The sequence below is a fragment of the Rattus norvegicus genome, chromosome X (genome assembly GCF_036323735.1).
Source record: "Rattus norvegicus strain BN/NHsdMcwi chromosome X, GRCr8, whole genome shotgun sequence".
Lineage (NCBI taxonomy): Eukaryota > Metazoa > Chordata > Mammalia > Rodentia > Muridae > Rattus > Rattus norvegicus.
This window is the reverse complement of record NC_086039.1, coordinates 47,340,233-47,361,927: the sequence shown is the minus strand read 5'-3', so window position 1 is coordinate 47,361,927 and position 21,695 is coordinate 47,340,233. Positions and strand designations below refer to the sequence as shown.

The 21,695-nt window shown below is 36.3% G+C and overlaps 1 protein-coding gene across 2 annotated transcripts in view; it reads left to right on the top strand.

Annotated features, from left to right (window-relative positions):
• Cfap47 (cilia and flagella associated protein 47) overlaps nt 1–21,695 on the top strand; it is a 355,085-nt gene that overhangs the window by 142,242 nt on the left and 191,148 nt on the right. For both annotated transcript variants that reach the window (XM_063280369.1, XM_063280368.1), the window contains exons 31-33: nt 7,651–7,732; nt 8,689–8,811; nt 14,305–14,497. In XM_063280369.1, the coding sequence (XP_063136439.1) occupies nt 7,651–7,732; nt 8,689–8,811; nt 14,305–14,497 (398 nt within the window). The remainder of the gene's footprint in view (nt 1–7,650; nt 7,733–8,688; nt 8,812–14,304; nt 14,498–21,695) is intronic.

Genomic DNA, 21,695 nt, shown 5'->3' with positions numbered 1-21,695 from the left:
AGGGAAATGCCAATCAAAACAACATTCTCTTACCAGTCAGAATGGCTAAGATAAAAAAACTCAGGGGACAACAGATGCTGGCAAGGATGTGGAGAAAGAGGAACACTCCTCCATTGTTGGTGGGATACAAATTAGTACAACCAGTCAGGAAAGCTGTTTGGCAGTTCTTCAGGAAATTGGACATTGCACTACCTGAGGACCCAGCCATACCTCTTCTGGGCACGTACCCAAAAGATCCTCCAAAGTGCAACAAAGACACATGCTCCACTATTTTTTAACAGCCTTATTTATAATATCCAGAAGATGTGAGGAACCCAGATGTCCTTTAGCAGAGGAATGGGTACAGAAAATTTGATACATCTACACAATGGAGTACTACTCAGCTATCGAAAACAATGATTTCATCAAATTCATAGGCAACTGGATGGAACTGGAAAATATCATCCTGAGTAAGCTAAGCCAATCACAGAAAAACACACATGTTATGCACCCACTGATAAATGGATATTAGCCTAAAAGCTCAAATTACCCAAATTACAATCCACAGACCATAGGAAGCTCAAGAAGGATGACCAAAGTGCAGATGCTTCATTCCTTCTTAAAAGGGTAACAAAGATAGTCTTAGTAGGGGGATATGGAGGCAGTGTTTGGAGCAGAGACTGAACAAATGGCCGTTCAGAGTCTATCCCATATACATACAGCCACCAAAACTAGATAAGATTGATGAAGCTAAGAAAGTAATGCTGACAGGAACCGGATATAGATCTCTCCTGAGAGAGACAGCCAGATCATGTCCGAAACATAGGCTAATGCTATCAGCAAACCACTGAACTGAGAACAAGACCCCCATTGGATACCTTTTGGAATAATTAGAAAAAGGATTGAAAGAGCTGAAGGGGCTTGAAACCCCATAAGTACAACAGTGGCAACCAACCAGAGCTCCCAGGGACTAAACCACCATCCAAAGACTGTGCATATAATGACCCATGTCTCCACCTTCATATGTAGCAGAGGATAACCTTGTTGGCCCCAGTGGAAGGAGAAGCCCTTGGTCCTGCCAAGGCTGGAACCCCATTGTCATGGAATGTCAGGGCTTTGGTATGAAGGGAAGGTGGATGGGGAGGGGAATACCCTTTTAGAAGATGGGGAAGGTTGGGGATAGGGGCTTATTGACAGGAAACCAGGAAACGGAATAACATTTGAGATTTAAATTTAAAAATCCAATAAAAAGAAAAATTAACAAATAAATGTATACAAATGAAATAATACTCTCTTTTTCAATGTATACATTGGGGAAATTTGAGCCTCTTGTAGTTAATGCTTGTTATAATGTTGAGCAAAGCATTTATTATATATTCACTATCATAGTAATCTGTATTGTCTTATTTTCTTCATGGATTGAAATAGAGTTTCAAAAAGTGACCAAGTTCAAGAAAGATTTAGGCATCCTTTTATAGTTTTTACTATTAAGTGTTTTGAAGAGTGTTGGGTGCCTAGCCTTGAGCTTGCCCTATGAATAACAGGCTATTTGAAGAGTGAGGAGTAGTTGAGTCAGTGATAGGGGTTCTCTTCATTTTTGGTATGGCTGAGAAAAGGGATGTAAGGTACTCTTCTCTGAAAGAAGCAGCATGTGCTTACTTGAAAACTATGTTGCAGACATAGAAGTTTTATTTCACAGGATGTAAGAGTCTTCTGAATGTTAACTCATAACATGACCCTGGCACAGCAGATGGAGTTGCATGCATAAGATAGGTACAAGAATAAGCTAGACAACATTCTGGCATAGATGAGGGGAAGACTCATCAATCCTCATATAACTCCTAGGGAAAGAACACTCAATATTCTTTAGCAAAATGTGCTTTGGTAGATTGCTCATGCTCCAGTGAATTGACTCAATATTCAGGTTCATGACTGCAGCCTTGATTAAACTCAGTTCATTATTAAAGAAGGAAAGAGGTCATGCAAATATAAATAGGGGGGTCTAGAAGAAAGGGAGGGTGGAATATCGAGTGTATGTGTTCGAAATACTTATTAAATATTTATGAAATTAATAAATTAAAAGATTAAAAACTATCATGGGGTTGGGGATTTAGCTCAGTGGTAGAGCACTTGCCTAGCGAGCGCAAGGCCCTGGGCTCGGTCCCCAGCTCCGGAAAAAAAAAAAAGAAAAAAAACTATCATGGACTTACATGTACAGAGAGATACATATGAGTACACTACCTCTGTCTCATTTAAGCGCAAATATATGACATATCCAGATTCTGAGAGATTCAAGATAATTTGGTAACCCTCCTATCTTAGTTTGGGTTTTATTGCTTATGAGAAATATCATGACTAAGGCAACTCTTATAAAGGAAAACTTTTTATTGGGTCTGGCTTACAGTTTCTGAAGTTTCGTGCATCATCCTTAATGGCAGTAAACATGACTGCATCCAGACACAGATCGTACTGGAGAAGGAGCTGAAAATTCTACATCTTGTTCTAAAGATAGCAGAAGGAGAATGTGTTCCACACAGGGTGGGCCTTGAGCAGAAGAAACCTAAATCCTGCCCCCACAATGACACACATCCAAAAAGGCCATAATAGGGCCACTCTTTGGCCACTTTATGGTCCAAGCATTCACACTCATGTGTCTGTATACCTATTCAAATCACCACACCTCCTTTAGAAAAAAATAATTCTTTGGATGCATGAAAGTTCATTTGTTAATTTAAGGAAGCCTAGAGTGGAATTGAGTCTTTTCTGACTCTTCCCTGAAGTCATGTTTCATTAATGGTGTTCATAAGGGACAAATCTGAAAATCTGAGATTTTTCCACTAACAATAGAGATTCATGAAGCTATACAGCTTAACCCTAACACAGCTTGTATGAATTTTAAAGTTTTCAGATTTTCCTCTAAATCACTAAATCTGTTGTTCTAAAACCTCCTAATATTACAACCCTTCAATATTGTTCCATATGCTGTGGTGACATATTTCCATAACATTATTTTGTTGCTATTTCATAACTGTAGTTTTGCTAATGTTATGAATAGTAATATAGATATCTGATATGCAACCCTCAAAGGGGTCATGAACCTGTGGTTGAAACTGCTGCTCTAAATAAAGTCAAGGTAAGAATGGGCAAATTAGATCAGCTATAGAAAATAACAAAATTACAATTATGTAAATAATTTATCTGTATTGTATACTTATGCACTGAATTGTGTCCTACTTAAAATTCCTGTGCTGGAGTACTAAGTCCTGTGATGACAGTTTATAAAGAAAAGATCTCCAAGTTAAATGAGGTCAGAGATATAGGTAGGACTTGTGTCATTATAAGAGATTGGAATCTTATAAGACATTGGGAACTTTATTAAAATGTTGACATTTAAAAATAAGTCTTATTTTTATTAGTTTACCATTTTCTACTTTGAACATTCAATGGACTAGTTTAGTAAAGTAAACTCACTGTTTTAAGTAAGGCAAATTTCAGATAAATGTGCTTAAAAATGACATTTATACAACTTAATGGACTATTAACTTGGTGCAAAAGGCAGCTTAAATACTTAGCTCTATTGCACTTGCGATGGTTGTGTTATTTCCCAGAAGTGTTGACATTAACATTGGTCATTCTTGTTTTGACATTTTATGATGTGAGCATTGCAGGTATGGGAGAATGATTTTGGCATTAAAACCAAGCCATTCAGATTTATTGGGTCTTTATCAGCAAATACATGCCCGTCAGGATATGTTGGCTGGGATAAAATTACTTAACATTTAGAAAGGGGCAGCATGGTTAATAAAATTGTGCCATTAATCTAAGATATGTACATATGTCTTATCAAGGAAACAAATGTATTAAAATTCAGAATGCTATTGTAATTGTAAAGGCAATTGCCTCACTTCTTAAATTGGTATCTCAGTGAGTAAGAACTTTTGCATAGGTAAGAACCTAGTGGTTACATGAGTCATATTTAGAGTTTAAGGTAGAATTTTTATTATTATTATTATTATTTTTAACTTGAGTATTTCTTATTTACATTTCGAGTGTTATTCCCTTTCCCGGTTTACGGGCCAACATCCCCCTAACCCCTCCTCCTCCCCTTCTTTATGGATGTTCCCCTCCCCATCCTCCCCCCATTGCCGCCCTCCCCCCAACAATCACGTTCAGTCTTAGCAGGACCCAGGGCTTCCCCTTACACTGATGATCTTACTAGGATATTCAATGCTACCTATGAGGTCAGAGTCTAGGGTCAGTCCATGTATAGTCTTTAGGTAGTGGCTTAGTCCCTGGAAGCTCTGGTTGCTTGGCATTGTTGTTCATATGGGGTCTCGAGCCCCTTCAAGCTCTTCCAGTTCTTTCTCTGATTCCTTCAATGGGGGTCCTGTTCTCAGTTCAGTGGTTTGCTGCTGGCATTCGCCTCTGTATTTGTTGTATTCCTGCTGTGTCTCTCAGGAGAGATCTACATCCGGCTCCTGTCTGCCTGCACTTCTTTGCTTCATCCATCTTGTCTAATTGGGTGGCTGTATATGTATGGGCCACATGTGGGGCAGGCTCTGAATGGGTGTTCCTTCTGTGTCTGTTTTAATCTTTGCCTCTCTATTCCCTGCCAAGGGTATTCTTGTTCCCCTTTTAAGGAAGGATTGAAGCATTCACATTTTGATCATCCGTCTTGATTTTCATGTGTTCTAGGCATGTAGGGTAATTCAAGCATTTGGGCTAATAGCCACTTATCAATGAGTGCATATCGTGTGTGTTTCTCTGTGATTGGGTTACCTCACTCAGGATGATATTTTCCAGTTCCAACCATTTGCCTATGAATTTCATAAAGTCATCGTTTTTGATAGCTGAGTAATATTCCATTGTGCAGATGTACCACATTTTCTGTATTCATTCCTCTGTTGAAGGGCATCTGGGTTCTTTCCAGCTTCTGGCTATTATAAATAAGGCTGCTATGAACATAGTGGAGCACGTGTCTTTTTTATATGTTGGGGCATCTTTTGGGTATATGCCCAAGAGAGGTATAGCTGGATTCTCAGGCAGTTCAATGTCCAATTTTCTGAGGAACCTCGAGACTGATTTCCAGAATGGTTGTACCAGTCAGCAATTGCACCAACAATGGAGGAGTGTTCCTCTTTCTCCACATCCTCGCCAGCATCTGCTGTCACCTGAGTTTTTGATCTTAGCCATTCTGACTGGTGTGAGGTGAAATCTCAGGGTTGTTTTGATTTGCATTCCCCTTTTGACTAAAGATGTTGAACATTTCTTTATGTGTTTCTCAGCCATTTGGCATAATTCAGCTGTGAATTCTTTGTTTAGCTCTGAACCCCATTTTTTAATAGTGTTATTTGTCTCCCTGCGGTCTAACTTCTTGAGTTCTTTGTATATTTTGGATATAAGGCCTCTATCTGTTGTAGGATTGGTAAAGATCTTTTCCCAATCTGTTGGTTGCCATTTTGTCCTAGAATTTTAAAGACCTTACTGTTTGAAGACTATGTGTAGGATTGGTTAAATCATTATATTTGTTATTGTTTTGAAATACTCATTGTGAGTTTAAAATGCTCAAGCAGTAAATCTATATAAAAGTATAACTAAATATGTAATTAAATATAATTTTTTATATGGGGAAAATGTAGACATAAGATTTATTGGTGAGACATAAGGATAATAAATGTAGTCATAAAATTAGGCCTTGAGAAATATTCAAAATGAAAAACAAATGTGGATATTAGTATCAACAACTGCTTTAATCATCCTCAATTTTTACATAGTTATGTTCTGCTAGACAATAGGGTACTCATTAAATGTTATCTTCCTTGAGAAGTTCACATTTATTTGGTCCCCTGTTTTATTATCCTGTGAGTAGCCTTTGTTATAAATGATAATTTGCTTCTGAAATATTGTATTGTTTTAGTCACAAGGAACTATTCTATTTTCTTCATATGTCTCTGAGTTGTCCTTTTTTCATTTGAAATTATTTCACAAGATTTGAATTTAATAGGAATATATGTACTAAGATTCTTATTTTGACCTCAGGCTTGTCATTTCTGCGAATGAGTCATATTATAAAAGGGAAAAAAGACTTCATGTAACACTGTAGTACTTTAAATGTGATGGCAGTTTGTAGGTATAATAATACATAGGATAAGAACAGACTGAGAAAAAAAATCAAACAATGGATATTGGATTTTTGCTTCTTGTATTAGTGTAGGTTAGTAGAGAACCATATAGTATTGAAAAACTATATAATTCTTCTGACTACTTCAATTTAGGGAGTCCTCTACCTCACATTACTTTTTTTAAATTGGCTAATTTATTTACATTTCAAATATTATTTCCTTTCCAGATTTCCCCTCTGAAAATCCCCTATCCCATCCTCCCTTGCCTCTGCTTCTATGAGGGTGCTCTCTCACCCATTCTCCCACTCTCTCCTCCTAGCCCTAGCTGTCCCTACACTGGAGAAATCAAGGCTTCCCAGTACCAAGGCCTCTCCTCCCATTGATGTTTGATAAGGCTATCCTCTGCTACATATATATCTGGATACATGGGTCACTCCATGTGTACTCTTTGGTTGGTGGTTTAGGTCCTGGAAGCTCTGGGTTGTCTGGTTGGTTGGTATTGCCCTTCTTCCTATGGGGTTGCAAACCCCTTCAGCTTCTTCAGTACTTTCTCTAATTCCTCCATTCGGGACCCTGTGTTTTGTCCAATGGTTGGTTGGCCAGTATCTACCTCTATATTTGCCATGCTCTGGCAGAGCCTCTGAGGAGACAGTTCTATTAGGCTCCTGCCAGCATGCTCTTCTTGGCATCAGCAATTATGATTCATTAGTAAGAATGTCAGGGTTTTACATTTCAATGTCATCTTTAACTTTTTCTGTTTTATTTTTCTCCTCACTTCTCTGTAACCACAGGACTAAACTGCTGAAGGTATATTCAGTATTGAGCATTAGTTGTAGAGTTGCTTATTAATGCTGTTCTGCATAATGCTTCTCTGTGTGCACTAAATGAGTTAAACACACAAGTCTCTCCACTAGAAAGCACTTTTAAACATAATGTACTTGATGTTTGCTTGGTGATCCTATTGATAGGCATCCATATAAAAGAGGGCAGATTAAATTACTTTTGAAATTTAACAGTGTTAAAATAGTGTATGTATATATTCATGTGTTGAATGTGGTAAGTTATATATGTGCATAATTTAACATACATCGTAATGTATGCTATCACAAATAAACTATTCCATAGTCTTTAATATATTATTTGGAAAAATAAGTGGATTAATAGCTTATATTACAGTTTTAGGCATATCATATGATAGTCATTTCATTTGAGTTAGATGACTAATGATCTCATAGGTTAATTTTTTGTATTTAAGCATTTTATAGATGTTTTTGAAATTCTAGTTGTTATAACTAATAAAATATTACCTTTACTAAAAAGACACAAATCATACCCCACTACATATTCAGATTACATATGAACATAGATCACTGTGATTATAAATATTAAGTTCTTTCTTATTAATCAAATTTATAAAAATAATTTCATTATTAAAAGATTTTAAATTAATTGTACAATTAACATAACAAATATGATACTGTTGAAATAATTCAACTGAAAGTCACATCAAATGTTTATAATAATGGTACAATTTGTGGTTTTCTTTTAGTGCTCAAGGTGGATGCATTTCTCATGTCCTGCCAGAATTTTTGCTTGAACCAAGAGATTATAAGAAGTGGCTGGAAATTACAGTAAGATAGTTTCTAGGAATAATCTACACAGTCTGCAAATTTACTAATATGTGGTCTTTTAAAAATGAGTCCAGTTTAGACTTTGTAACTTTATATCTGAAATATCCTAAAGCTGAAGTGTATCTTAACAACTTGTGTGTGTGTGTGTGTGTGTGTGTGTGTGTGTGTGTGTGTGTGTACAAGGGTGAGGGCATTGATTAAAATTTTTATGAGATTCCTATGCAAACATGAATTAATGGCCATCCTTTTCTTACAAGTTTATGTGTGTGATATGCATGTGTGCATGTATGCCTGTTTGCATGTGTATGGGTGCTAGTGTGTATGTGTTAGAAGTCTCATCTGTGCTCAAGCATATGGAAGCCAGAGAGTGACAGGAAGTGTTACTTTGCATTCTGTCTTATAGTTTAAAGCAGACTGTCATGGTTTCCTACTTGACATAGCTGATTCATCTTTTCTAGCTAGCCATATTGCTTTAGTGTATCCCACTGGTCTTCCTTTTGGTCAATTTTCTCAAAGTATAGAGTGTATTTTATGAAAACCTCTTGATGAGAGAATTAGATTTTTAAGTAATTTTTTTTTTGCTGTGGACATCCCTTACCATCTGACATGCTAAAAAGAGTCATATGTTGAGTTCTTGTGTGTTATTTAAATGTGCGTGGATTTTCTGGACTCAGTTCAGTTGAACTTTGTTTTCCTTTCCATCCCTTCTACTGGAGATAGCAATAGTAGGCATGGGAAGTGAATAAATCTGTGATTTAAATGGGTAACTTTTATCCCTTAAAATTCTCTCTGTGCATAGTTTCATTGCTTTCATGGGGTTAAACATCTTCATGAATGTATAACAATAAACATCTGAACGTTTTATGAAAATGGAAAAATCATATATTAAAATTATAGATGGACACCAGTATTTGCTTTGCAGTTTTATTTACGCTGTTGTATTTCATTCCTTAAAGACATCCACTAAGAACACAGCTCTCTCTACACTTAAGAGAAACTATTCTGTTAATATAGATATGGATAATTTTGAAGCCTGGAGTAAACGGGCGTGGACAGATGTATTTCTTCAGATATACAAGGTAATACTTCCACCATACTTTACTGTTATTTTGTTGTTGTTCATTCACATAAGTTGTGCAATAATTTAGGAAATGATGTTATAAGGGATTTTAAAGTACAGCGGCTCAAATAACTTATGTTTTCTTTTGTATGGAAATATTGGGAAATGTATCATCCACAGCTGTGGTTGTCTTCTGTCATTAGGACTATGTTTTCATGTATGGATCTGCCTTTCTGATTAAACATTTTTCTAAATTCAGTTAATATAACCTTTTCATATAATAACATTAATAATATATTTTAAGTTAATAATCTAGTATTATTATATAATAAAATAATTCAGTCAGAAGATTTGTTACTACATTTAAGTGAAGCACCATATACACAGGCGGTATCCAGAATTGTAGTTGCAGGACCTCCTCCTTTTTTCAGTCCTGTTTCTACTTCATTGAGGTTCCTTTTTTAGCTTTCACTTGTTTTCCTTATTATCTTTGTATATGGCTATTATCAATGTAGCTCCCTATAGCAGTTCTCATTTTGTACTTTTGTGGTTTAATCCATTTTTACTGAATAGTTTTCTGTAAGATAACACCCGACAGATTTGTTAAGGTGCAGAAAGCATATTTTAATAAATTTAGAGGAAGTAAGTTAGCTTATGAACTTTTAGATGCAAAAGATTAAAACATTATTACATAACCAGTATTTATGTACTTGAGTTGTATATTGTACTCTCAGTTTTATTTTTTCTAGTTTGCTTTTTATGAGTTCATAGGGTTGATATATGAACAGATTAGTTGTTATTACCCGTGCTCTGCATTTAAACTATTTTTAATTATGTAAGTCACCATATTCTATATGGCAGTCTTATTGCCAATCTCATCCTAAAATTGCATATTTCAATATACTTTAAGTCCTTCAAAAAGTTTTTCTCTATTGGGTATAAATACTTGAAAATTAGTCTCATGGCTGTGATATTGCTAATTTTTCTTTTACGTTGTCCTGTAAACAAACATATATTTGTATATTATCTTCATGTCATCAGTTACACAGCACCCACTTTGCTTCACCAGGTATAGTCATAACTAAGAATGGAAGTAAATCTTCAGTATATGTCATATTGGATCTTAGTTGTGTTAGACATATAGTAGTTCCAGATATTCACAACAAAGCAGTTTTGGCTTATGTCACATTTCTCAGAGATCTACTTAATCCACATTCATGTCAGAAGTTATCACAAAACTGGAATCTAGTGACTATGGACCAATTCAGTGCAGGAACACCTTCATTTTGATTTTGTAGTCATGGAGCACTCTCAAGATATGAATGCTTACTCAGTGTTGAAATATGACACTGAGGTATCAGTTCTTGGTTTAATACCCAGTCTTCATCTGGAGTTTCAATTAACTTTGATCTCTTATAGGGTTTGATTTAGTTTTTCACTAGGTATAATTATTAATTTACTTTTGTATCAATGTTAAACCATCAGACATCCTTACATCTTAAAGAAAGTTTATAAGCTGAATATTAGTTCTCTGTGTGCATTTAAAATAAGCAGAGATCCTTTTAAACTATCTTAAAATGTCTAGGTATTTTTTGAAATTTTAGTTATAAATATTTCATCTGATTTATGTGCAAATAAAATTTAATGAAAACAGTACTACTAATGAGAAGCAATAAGGCAGATATAACATCAACATTTATATAGAACTAGAAGTACACTTGGCAGTGGTGTGATAAGTCTATGTGTGCGTTAAGTATATGTGTATTAAGAATATATGCATATATAAGTATACACACTTGTTTGATAGTTTTCTCAGTGTCGTTATTTGTAAGTCTTCAATATACTATTATTTTATGTAACCTTAAACTTTGTTCTATCAAAGGCCAATTTGTTGATGTTTATTCATAAATAAGGCCTTAAAAAATGGTGATGTAAATGAGTGTATGAAAGTTGTGAATATAGATTTCCAAAATTGCTTTAAATACATTGAAGAATTAACTGACATATTTAACAAGACATTATACCCTATATACTTTGCATTTCATTCCATTAATTCATACTTTTATGACTTTAATGTTACATGATATTATTATTTTCCTAAAAATGTGCTTGGTTTGCATGAACTGAGCTCTTTTGCTATCTATACTCCTTTCATTTATATAGACCTATGTATATTAGAATACTTAAAGAACTATCATTCTCTTGCACAATGAAAATTGCAAGGTATTTCAGCAGTGATAGTTTTTTAACATTTTTTTCTATAAATAGACTGTGCCTGTTTTGACTCTTTCTGTATTAGTGTATACCACTATGATCCATGTGAGCCCATCATTAAACCTATGTACCTAGTCAAGGTTAACTTGCAAAGATTATTCCCTCTCTAAAGTAGAGGTAACATTTGGTAGATGAATTCTAAAGTAGCTCAGATCATGAATATAAAACATTTATCACATCATCTGTAGTCAAGTAACTCATCATTTGTTATTACCCAGAAAGTGCTAGGAATCCATCTCCAATATTTTCATTTGCATTTTCAAGCATATGATATTTGAGATGAAGGAGATAAAGATCCAATATGTGTCATATTTCTATCACAGAAATTAAAAAACCTGATAAAATAATGCTTTTCATGTTTGTGGCTTGCTATTCTCACCACATAGGTCAGATAGAATTTGAGTATTCTGTAACAAATTTAGTTGGTGAAAAAAATATAGTTTCCATTTTGTGAGGAAAGAAGAGTTTGGTATCACACATAGTTTTTAATTGAAGCTACCTGAGACTTAAAGACATGGGAATATTTTTACTGTGGTTAATATTTCTGAATATAAAAGTATCTTAGATTGTATTATCCCAAAAATGGGCTCTGACAGGGTTGGGAGGGGAACACCCATAAGGAAGGGGAGGGGGGAGGGGGAGGTTTGCCCGGATACCGGGAAAGGGAATAACACTCGAAATGTATATAAGAAATACTCAAGTTAATAAAAAAAATAAATAAATAAATAAAAAGAGTGACAGTGCCAACCAACCAGAGCTCCCAGTGACTAAACCACTACACAAAGATTATACATGGACTGACCCATGGCTTCACCTGCATATGTAGCTGAGGATGGCCTTGTTGGACACCTATTAAAGGAGAAGCCCTTGGTCCTGACAAGGCTGGACCCCCAATTGTAGAGGAATTCAGGGGTTAGGATGTGGAGGTGATTTGTGAGGGGGAGCACCCTTGTAGAAGAAGGGGAGGGGTATGGGGCCTTATATCTGGGAGACTGAAAAAGGAAATAACATCTGAAATGTAAATAAATAAATATCCAATAAACAAAACAAACAAAAAAAAAGTTTGTTTCAAAAGTAGTTTCTCTTTGTGCTTCTCTGTCAGGAAACCATTCCCTTTAGTGCTGGTTTTCAGGTGTCCACAAAAGAAATCTTTCAGAATGGGGTGGTGAACAGGGAAACCATATCCTTACAACATATGTCACTCAGAATTTTTTCTTCATATCCAAGACATTAGAGAACTACCTATGAATGTTATCAGAATAAATCAGTGAACTTAAGTAGTACTTTCTTCTCTCTCTCTCTCTCTCTCTCTCTCTCTCTCTCTCTCTCTCTCTCTCTTTCGTGTGTGTGTGTGTGTGTGTGTGTGTGTGCGCGCGCATGCATATACACACACAAACACAGAAACAGTTGAATGGACTTATTCATTTTGTTGTTCTATAATTGAAAATATGTTTATCTCTCTAAATGCATAATAAAATAATAAATCTCATATTGTTGTATCTAGAATCTATCCCAATTCCACAGTGAAGTGCAAATCTGAGTAACTTTCTGCTATATTTCTCTAGTTATCAGAGATAGTGAACATATAGTAAATGAGGCTGTGACATTTTATACTGCACATAACAACATGCGCTCCTAGTGAACAGGATTGTTGAGGGGAGGGTGGTAATTGGGGGAGGATGGGAAGGGGAACACTCATGTAGAAGGCGAGGGGAAGGGGTTAGGGGGATGTTGAACTGGAAACCGGAAAAGGGAATAACAATTGAAATGTAAATAAGAAATACCCAATTTAATAAAGATGGAGGAAAAAATTTAAAAAATACATTGAGTTATAATTAATTTTTGTACTGTTTATTTCCTTAAATACACATATATCTGGCATAATGGCACACACCTATATTTTCAATTTAGGAGGGAGAGGCATGAAAATCAGGAGTCCAAGGCAAGCCTTGTCTACATAGTCAGTTTGAAATATGTGAAACTCTTTCAACAACTAACTAACACAGTATCAAAATATATAGTATAATGGGTAATACTGACTATGAAATTGATGTAGAGGAATTTTAGTCTAGCAACATGACTACACAGGTTTCTGTGATCCAGCGGGAATGCAGACATGACACATCTTTAATCACTGTCTGGAATATAGACATGCCTTTAGCACATACCTTTAATCCCTCTGGCTGGAATACAGGAATTCCCTTAGTACACACCTTTAATCCCAAACAATGATCTAACTGAGGGACAGATAATGTGATGAACCAGGGAAAGATTGGACAGAATAGATACATCCAACTCTTAAGAGAACAGCTGAATAAGAACAGAGCAGAGAATGCAGTCAGCAGTTCTGTTGAATTCAGTTGAGTTGAATCCAGTTAGTGTGTTGTCAGCTGGGAGTCAGGACAGTGAATTGAATAGAGTGAAGTTGAGTTCTTTCCTGAGTACATTCTCTTTAGTGCAGGTCAGCAGTGGAAGTAGCTTATTGAGCAGTAAGACTCTGAGATAACAGTTACTTCTGTTGAATCAAAGTTACATTTACAACAAGATCTAGAAGAAAACCTCTAGACATAGTTTGGAGGGAATATCTAGATTCCCTCTTGGCAAATTAAACTGAGAAGTTCCATCTGAAGAAAGGCAAAACCATTCCATAGGTTAAAGTACAAAATGGAATAAAAAGAAAGCGATTTGAATACCAGCATTCATCTGTGTCTGCTTCCTGACTGTGGTTGCAATGTGAGCAGTTATCTTAGGTTTTAGGTACAATGACTTCTTAACTGTAAAACTGAGACTATATAAAGCTCTTTTCCTTAAACTTCTCTTTTCACATATTTTGTTATAGTAACAAAAAGTAACTAAAGGAGATGTATAAAATTCTTGCTATTCAAAAATTTAAGTTTTGTGAACTGTAAAAATAGGAAGATCATGCCAAATTCACATTTTGATGAATTGATATTCTTACAAATCTGTTGTCAAATACAGTTTTGTTTAATTAAAAAGCATCTTGTCATAAATTGCTTAGTAAGAATGCCATATAAATGGTATGCAAGCAAAAAGCCGAAGAATAAACACTACAATTAGAGGCATATCTCTTAATTTTTTTCTCTTATTCCTGAGCAGGTAAATTAAACTAGAAATACTAATGTCTTCCCTTACTAATAATATATGTAGGATAATTAACTTTGCAAATGTGATTTTATTTTCCATCTGATTCTATTAACTATTTCTTTTGAAATTCCAGGTTACAGTTCTATCTCGGGTAACACCACATTGCTCCACTTCTGTGCCAGTCATGCATGGGGAGAATAAATCAAAACTCAACCCTTGTTTTGCATCCAGCAACATATATTCTAGTTCTGAAAGGATTCTGCTTAGTTGGTTGAATACAAACTATGAAAATCAACGAACTAGTATATGGAAAAGTCATAAAAGTGGTATGATTGTTTTCATTAAACAGTTCTAAGTTGTAATGCATAAATTGATATAATAAGAACAGTGAGAATCTGTGGCTTCTAGACTACTTACATGATTTATTCTGTGTTGTATAAGAGGGAGTGAAGTGCACAATCTTTAAGGTGAGATAGTAAGAAATTCTATTTAATGTATGTTGGAGGAGAAATGCTGAACTGTATATACAGATGCTTGGAAATGTAAATATTAATGACACCCCTAATGTTGTTGCTAGTATTTTCAACTGTGTAAAATATTATGAGAATCATGTTGGACATTCTGATGTGACAGTGTTTCATGAACTAGTGAATAGGTCATGATAGGCTCATGTAACTGTTCACCAATACACAGCTACATTGAATTTTATACCGAGATCCTGAATTTCTTTTACAAAATTCTAATTGTTAATATAACTGTACATTTTTCCTTAATTCGAACCATTGGTTTTATTGAGCATATTTTTCATGGAAATGTGTTTTCAGCTTTATGTTACATCCTTTCCTCTGTGAACATGCAATACTTTTGTGCTCACAGAAGACTTTTGCTAATGCTCAGCTCTTGAAATTCAAGCCAAGTCCCAGAACTAAGCAGAAGACTTTGGAGTTGGGCTTTTATTATGATTTTCAATTGTCTGTGCTCATAGCTTGAAGTGATTATTGCCTAATATTCTCTCTAAAACAGCATAAAGTTAAGTATGGGACTCTCCTAGTCTTTATTTGTGTTTGAATATCTTTTTTCCCAACATAACATGTTTCTGTTTACCGGACTGCCCCCATGTAGAACATGGGCTTCGTTAAAAGTACAATCTCTTTTTTAAAATTGTTTTATTGTTTGAGATTACACTATAATTATATCATTTGTCTTTCCCTTCCTTCTTTCCCAACCTTCCCATATACCCCTCCATGCTTTCTTTCAAATTCTTGGCTCTGTTTATTTTCATTGTTTACAGACACATATGTATGTGTAAGCATGTTTATGTTTGTGTGTTCACAAACACATTAGTACAACCTGTTCAGTCTATATAATGATATATATGCATGCTTTCAAGAGAGACCATTTGGTATTAATCAATTGTTTTGCTGTTTTCTGAGGAAGACATTTTCTTTAAATATCAGCGTTCCTTAGTTCATTGTGTAGAATTGAGGTTTCCTTGGCTTTCCCCATCTACTTTGTGATATCTGTTGTCCTTGTCTAGCTCAAATTTGGGCAATCCTATTGGTAACATTTTAAATTTATGAGTATAACTTCTGCAATTACTAGGGGACAGTCTCGCAGCAAACTCCCTGATCATCTGTACCTTTCAATCTTTCTACCCGTCTAATACAGTATTGCCGGAGACTTGGGCTCAGGAGATATTTTATGTGTCTATTAGGACTGAGCTTTACAACTCTATATTCTGATGTTCTGTTTTTGTTTGTTTGGTAATGGTATCAGTCTGTAGAAATCATATGCTTATTTGATGAGGACCACATTTGTCTGTGGACATAAGGAAAACCATTTATATTTTAGTCAAGGACTATGCCAATTTAGTAAATAGGTAGTTGACAGTTTTCCTCCAAGAGCCATGACTTCTCTAGCCATAGGAAGTTGCTATGTTTCCAAAACTAGGCACAGTTTCCCTCTCGTTGAGTGCCTCTGAAGTCCTATTAGGGATCCCTTGTTTTCCATTAAGATATGTGAGCTACAGTGCACCCATAGTTACCTTACCATGCTGGTTGTTGTTGTGCCTTACAGGTGTTTCCATTTGGAGTCTTGCATAGTGTCTTTATACCATGAAATTTTGTCTTCAGGAATGAGGCCTTGAAGGCATTTCCAGCTCTGGCAACTGTGGGCCATGTGAAGTACTTCGTATCTTTTTTTTTTTTTTTTTTGTAGTTTCTTTCCACTTTTTTTTTTAACTTGAGTATTTCTTATTTACATTTCGAGTGTTATTCCCTTTCCCGGTTTCTGGGCCAACATCCCTCTAGCCCCTCGCCCTCCCCTTCTTTATGGGTGTTCTCCTCCCCATACTCCCCCCATTGCTGCCCTCAACCCAACAATCACATTCACTGGGGGGTCAGTCTAAGCAGGACCCAGGGCTTCCCCTTCCACTGGTGCTCTTACTAGGATATTCAATGCTACCTATGAGGTCAGAGTCCAGGGTCAGTCCATGTATAGTCTTTAGGTAGTGGCTTAGTACGCTGGAAGCTCTGGTTGGTTGGCATTGTTGTTCATATGGGGTCTCGAGCCCCTTCAAGCTCTTCCAGTTCTTTTTCTGATTCCTTCAACGGGGGTCCTGTTCTCAGTTCAGTGGTTTGCTGCTGGCATTCACCTCTGTATTTGCTGTATTCTGGCTGTGTCTCTCAGGAGAGATCTACATCCGGCTCCTGTCTGCCATAACTTCTTTGCTTCATCCATCTTGTCTAATTGGGTGACTGTATATGTATGGGCCACATGTGGGGCAGGCTCTGAATGGGTGTTCCTTCTGTGTCTGTTTTAATCTTTTCCTCTCTATTCCCTGCCAAGGGTATTCTTGTTCCCCTTTTAAAGAAGGAGTGAAGCATTCACATTTTGATCATTCATCTTGAGTTTCATGTGTTCTAGGCATGTAGGGTAATTCAAGCATTTGGGCTAATAGCCACTTATCAATGAGTGCATACCATGTGTGTCTTTCTGTGATTGGGTTAGCTCACTCAGGATGATATTTTCCAGTTCCAACCATTTGCCTATGAATTTCATAAAGGCATTGTTTTTGATAGCTGAGTAATATTCCATTGTGTAGATGTACCACATTTTCTGTATCCATTCCTCTGTTGAAGGGCATCTGGGTTCTTTCCAGCTTCTGGCTATTATAAATAAGGCTCCTATCAACATAGTGGAACATGTGTCTTTTTTATATGTTGGGGCATCTTGTGGTTATATGCCCAAGAGAGGTATAGCTGGATCCTCAGGAAGTTCAATATCCAGTTTTCTGAGGAACCTCCAGACTGATTTCCAGAATGGTTTTACCAGTCTGCAATCCCACCAACAATGGGGGAGTGTTCCTTTTTCTCCACATCCTCGCCAGCATTTGCTGTCACCTGAGTTTTTAATCTTAGCCATTCTGACTGGTGTGAGGTGAAATCTCAGGGTTGTTTTGATCTGCATTTCCCTTATGACTAAAGATGTTGAACATTTCTTTAGGTGTTTCTCAGCTATTTGGCATTCCTCAGCTGTGAATTCTTTGTGTAGCTCTGAACCCCATTTTTAATAGGGTTATTTGTCTCCTTCGAAAGAAATTGAAGAAGACCTCAGAAGATGGAAAGATCTCCCATGCTCATGGATTGGCAGGGTTAATATAGTAAAAATGGCCATTTTACCAAAAGCGATGTACAGATTCAATGTAATCCCCATCAAAATACCAATCCAATTCTTCAAAGAGTTAGACAGAACAATTTGCAAATTCATCTGGAATAACAAAAAACCCAGGATAGCTAAAACTATCCTCAACAATAAAAGGACTTCAGGGGGAATCACTATCCCTGAACTCAAGCAGTATTACAGAGCAATAGTGATAAAAAGTGCATGGTTTTGGTACAGAGACAGACAGATAGACCAATGGAACAGAATTAAATACCCAGAAATGAACCCACACACATATGGGCACTTGATTTTTGACAAAGGAGCCAAAACCATCAAATGGAAAAAAGATAGCATTTTCAGCAAATAGTGCTGGTTCTAGTGGAGGTCAACATGTAGAAGAATGCAGATCGATCCATGCTTATCACCCTGTACAAAGCTTTAAGTCCAAGTGGATCAAGGACCTCCACATCCAACCAGATACACTCAAACTAATAGAAGAAAACTAGGGCAGCATCTCGAACACATGGGCACTGGGGAAAATTTCCTGAACAAAACACCAATGGCTTATGCTCTAAGATCAAGAATCGATAAATGGTATCTCATAAACCTGCAAAGCTTCTTTAAGGCAAAGGACACTGTGGTTAGGACAAAACGGCAACCAACACATTGGGAAAAGATCTTTACCAATCCTACAACATATAGAGGCTTTATATCCAAAATATACAAAGTACTTGGTATTTTTAAGAAGTAGGGACTCACCTATTTCACTTTGAGGAGACAACCAATTGCAATGGCAATAGTCTGTGTGTTTTGGAGTTTCTTGGACATTCCTAAGCAATATTGCAAAAGAAAGTTTCTCATGCCTGGATTGGAGTTGTTAAGTCTTTGGCATCACTAAAGCGAATGTTGTCAGCCTTAGATGAAGAAATCATATTTTAACTCTACATGTTTATTCATGCACAGGCATGTATATTATAGTTTTTGATATAGCTAATAAAAGTCCTTAAGACATTTTTAGACATCCTTATTCTTATTTTATCCTCTTCCCTCGATTTTCTGTATACAATACCTTCCTCTTCCTAATTTGCATCATCCCATTTCTCATTTCTTTAATCAGATCTCTTATACCCTGGTATTACCCTCTGTATTGCTCCCACAACCCCTACACAAGCAATGATTGTTTTCATTTTTCCTAGTTTCTGCATTTATTCTAGAATTTGTATGCAATTCTGAAGATGTGGAGCATATATATATATATATATATATATATATATATATATATATACATATACATATATATATATATGTACCACATTTTCATTAACAATTCATATGTGACGTTGTTTCAATTTCATAGCTATTGTAAGTAGAGGAGCAATGAAAAAATATCTGATGAGTAGGCTGTCAAGTCCTTTGGGCTTATTCCACATAGTGCTATAGCTAGGTTATATGGTAGATTCTATAGCTAGGTTATATGGTAGATTCTCTTCTAGGTTTTTGAGAGGTCTTCACAGACTTTCATAGTTGCCTCAGCAGTTTACAATCATATCAATAGGGAATGCCCATTCCCATTTTCCAGGACCATTTTTAGCTTTTTAAAAAAATTATTATTCATTCCGTACCTTTACATCTCAAATGATATCCCACTTCCCAGTTAACCCTCCACAAACCCCTCATCCCACGTTCACCTCTTGGCTCTCCTCTTTGCCTCTATGAGTTTGCTCCCCACCCACCCACTTAACCTCTGGCACCCCACCACTCCAGCCTCTTCCTATGCTGGGCTATCAAACCTCCACAGGACAAAAGGCCTCTCCTCGCACTGATGTATGACAATGCCATCCTCTGCTATATATGTATGTGGAACCATGGATCCCTCCCTGTATACTCTGGCTATTGGTCTAGTCTTTGGGGGCTGTTTTGTTGATCTTTGCCATTCAGATTGACAAAATCACAAAGATATTTTAATTTCTCTACTCCCTAGAGATAATAAACACTTTTTGAGGTATTTCTTAGCCATGTTTCCTTTCTTTTGAGAACATTGTTCAGGTCCTGCCACACATTTTTAAATTTTTAATAGGTCATTTGCAGTCATGTTTTTTTTTTGTTTTTCATTTTGCTTTTATTTATTTTATCATTTTATTTTTTACGTTGCTTGTATTACTGATATTTGAATTAGCTTTTTTTGTTTATATCCACTGGCATGATCATACAATATGGGTGATTTTATTTTATATTTTAAAGATTATCAATTTATTTATTTATTTTTATTCTTTAATATTTTTTACAGTACAGACTTTATCCTTATCCTGGTACACACTCTGACTGTTCTACAACCCATACCACTTTACCCCTTTTCCAAGAATAAGTCTCCACACCCCAACACATACCCTACCAGACCTTCCCACTCCCTGGGACCTCAAGTCTCTTGAGGGTTAGGTACATCTTCCTCTGACTCAATCCAGGCCTAGTGGTCCTCTGCTGCATATGTGTTAGGGCATCATATTATCTGGTGTAGCTGCCTGGTTTGTGGCCCAGTGTCTGAGAGATCTCAAGGCTACAAGTTAGTTGAGACTGCTGGTCCTCCTACAGGGTCGACCTCCTCCTCTGCTCTTCTAGCTTTTCCCTAATTCTACCATAGGTGTCACCAGCTTCTGTCCATTGGTTGGGTGTAAGTATCTGCATCTGACTCTTTCAGCTGCTTGTTGGGTCTTTCAGAGGGCAGCTATGCCAGGTTCCTATTTGTAAGCACACCATAGCATCAGTAATCAGGGCTTCAGTCCTGTTCACCCCAGCCAATACCTGATCATGTTTCCCTCATTCCCTTCCTGTCCCCTTTCCCACCCAGGTCCCTCCATCCCTCAATTGCTTTCTTCTCCCTGCCAAGTGGGATTGAGGCATTCTTAATTGGGCCCTTCAGCTTGTTAATCTTCTTGATTTCTGTAGATTGTTTCCTGGGTAATCTTTTTTTGGCTAATATCCACTTATTATTGAGTACATACCATGAATGTCATTTTGGGTCTGAGTTACTTCATTCAGGATGAAATTTTCTAGTTCCATTCACTTGCCTGCAAAACTTATGATGTCCTCGTTCTTAATAGCTGAATAGTATTACATTGTTTAAATGAAACACATTTTTTCTATCTATTTTCTGTCATGGAACATCTGGGTTGTGTCCAGCTTCTGGCTATCACAACGTAGTGGAACATGTACCCCTGTGTCATGGTGGGGTTTCTTTTGGGATTATATTCTTAAGAGTGGTATTGCTGGGTCTTCAGGCAGATGTATTTCCAATTTTCAGATGAAACTCCAGATTGATTTCCAGAGTGGTTGTACCAGTTTGAAATCTCACCAGCAATGGAGGAGTGTTCCTCTTTCTCCACAGCCTCACTAACATGTGCTGTCACCTGAGTTTTTGATCTTAGTCATTCTGTCTTGAGGTGGAATCTCAGCGTAATTTTGATTTACATTTCCCTGATGACTGAGGACTTTGAACATTTCTTTAAATGCCTCACAGCTATTAGAAATTTCTCTGTTGTGAATTCTGTTTAGTTCTCTAACCCAGTTTCTGACTATGAAAGACTGCTATTTCACAGCACACAGGAATGAAAAACAGAGCATATATTTTAATTTTATTTTGAGATTTATTCATTTTATGTATGAAAGTTTGCCAGTATTCATCTATGTAGATCATGTATGTATATACCTAGTGCCCATCAAAATCAGAAGGTTCCATTGGATTTCTTAAAACTAGAGTTAAAATCAGTTGTGTATCACACATTGGGTGCTGCTAATTCAACCCATGTCTTCTAGAAGAACAACAAATCCTCTTTACAGCAGACCTATTTGCCTAGCTTTCAGAGC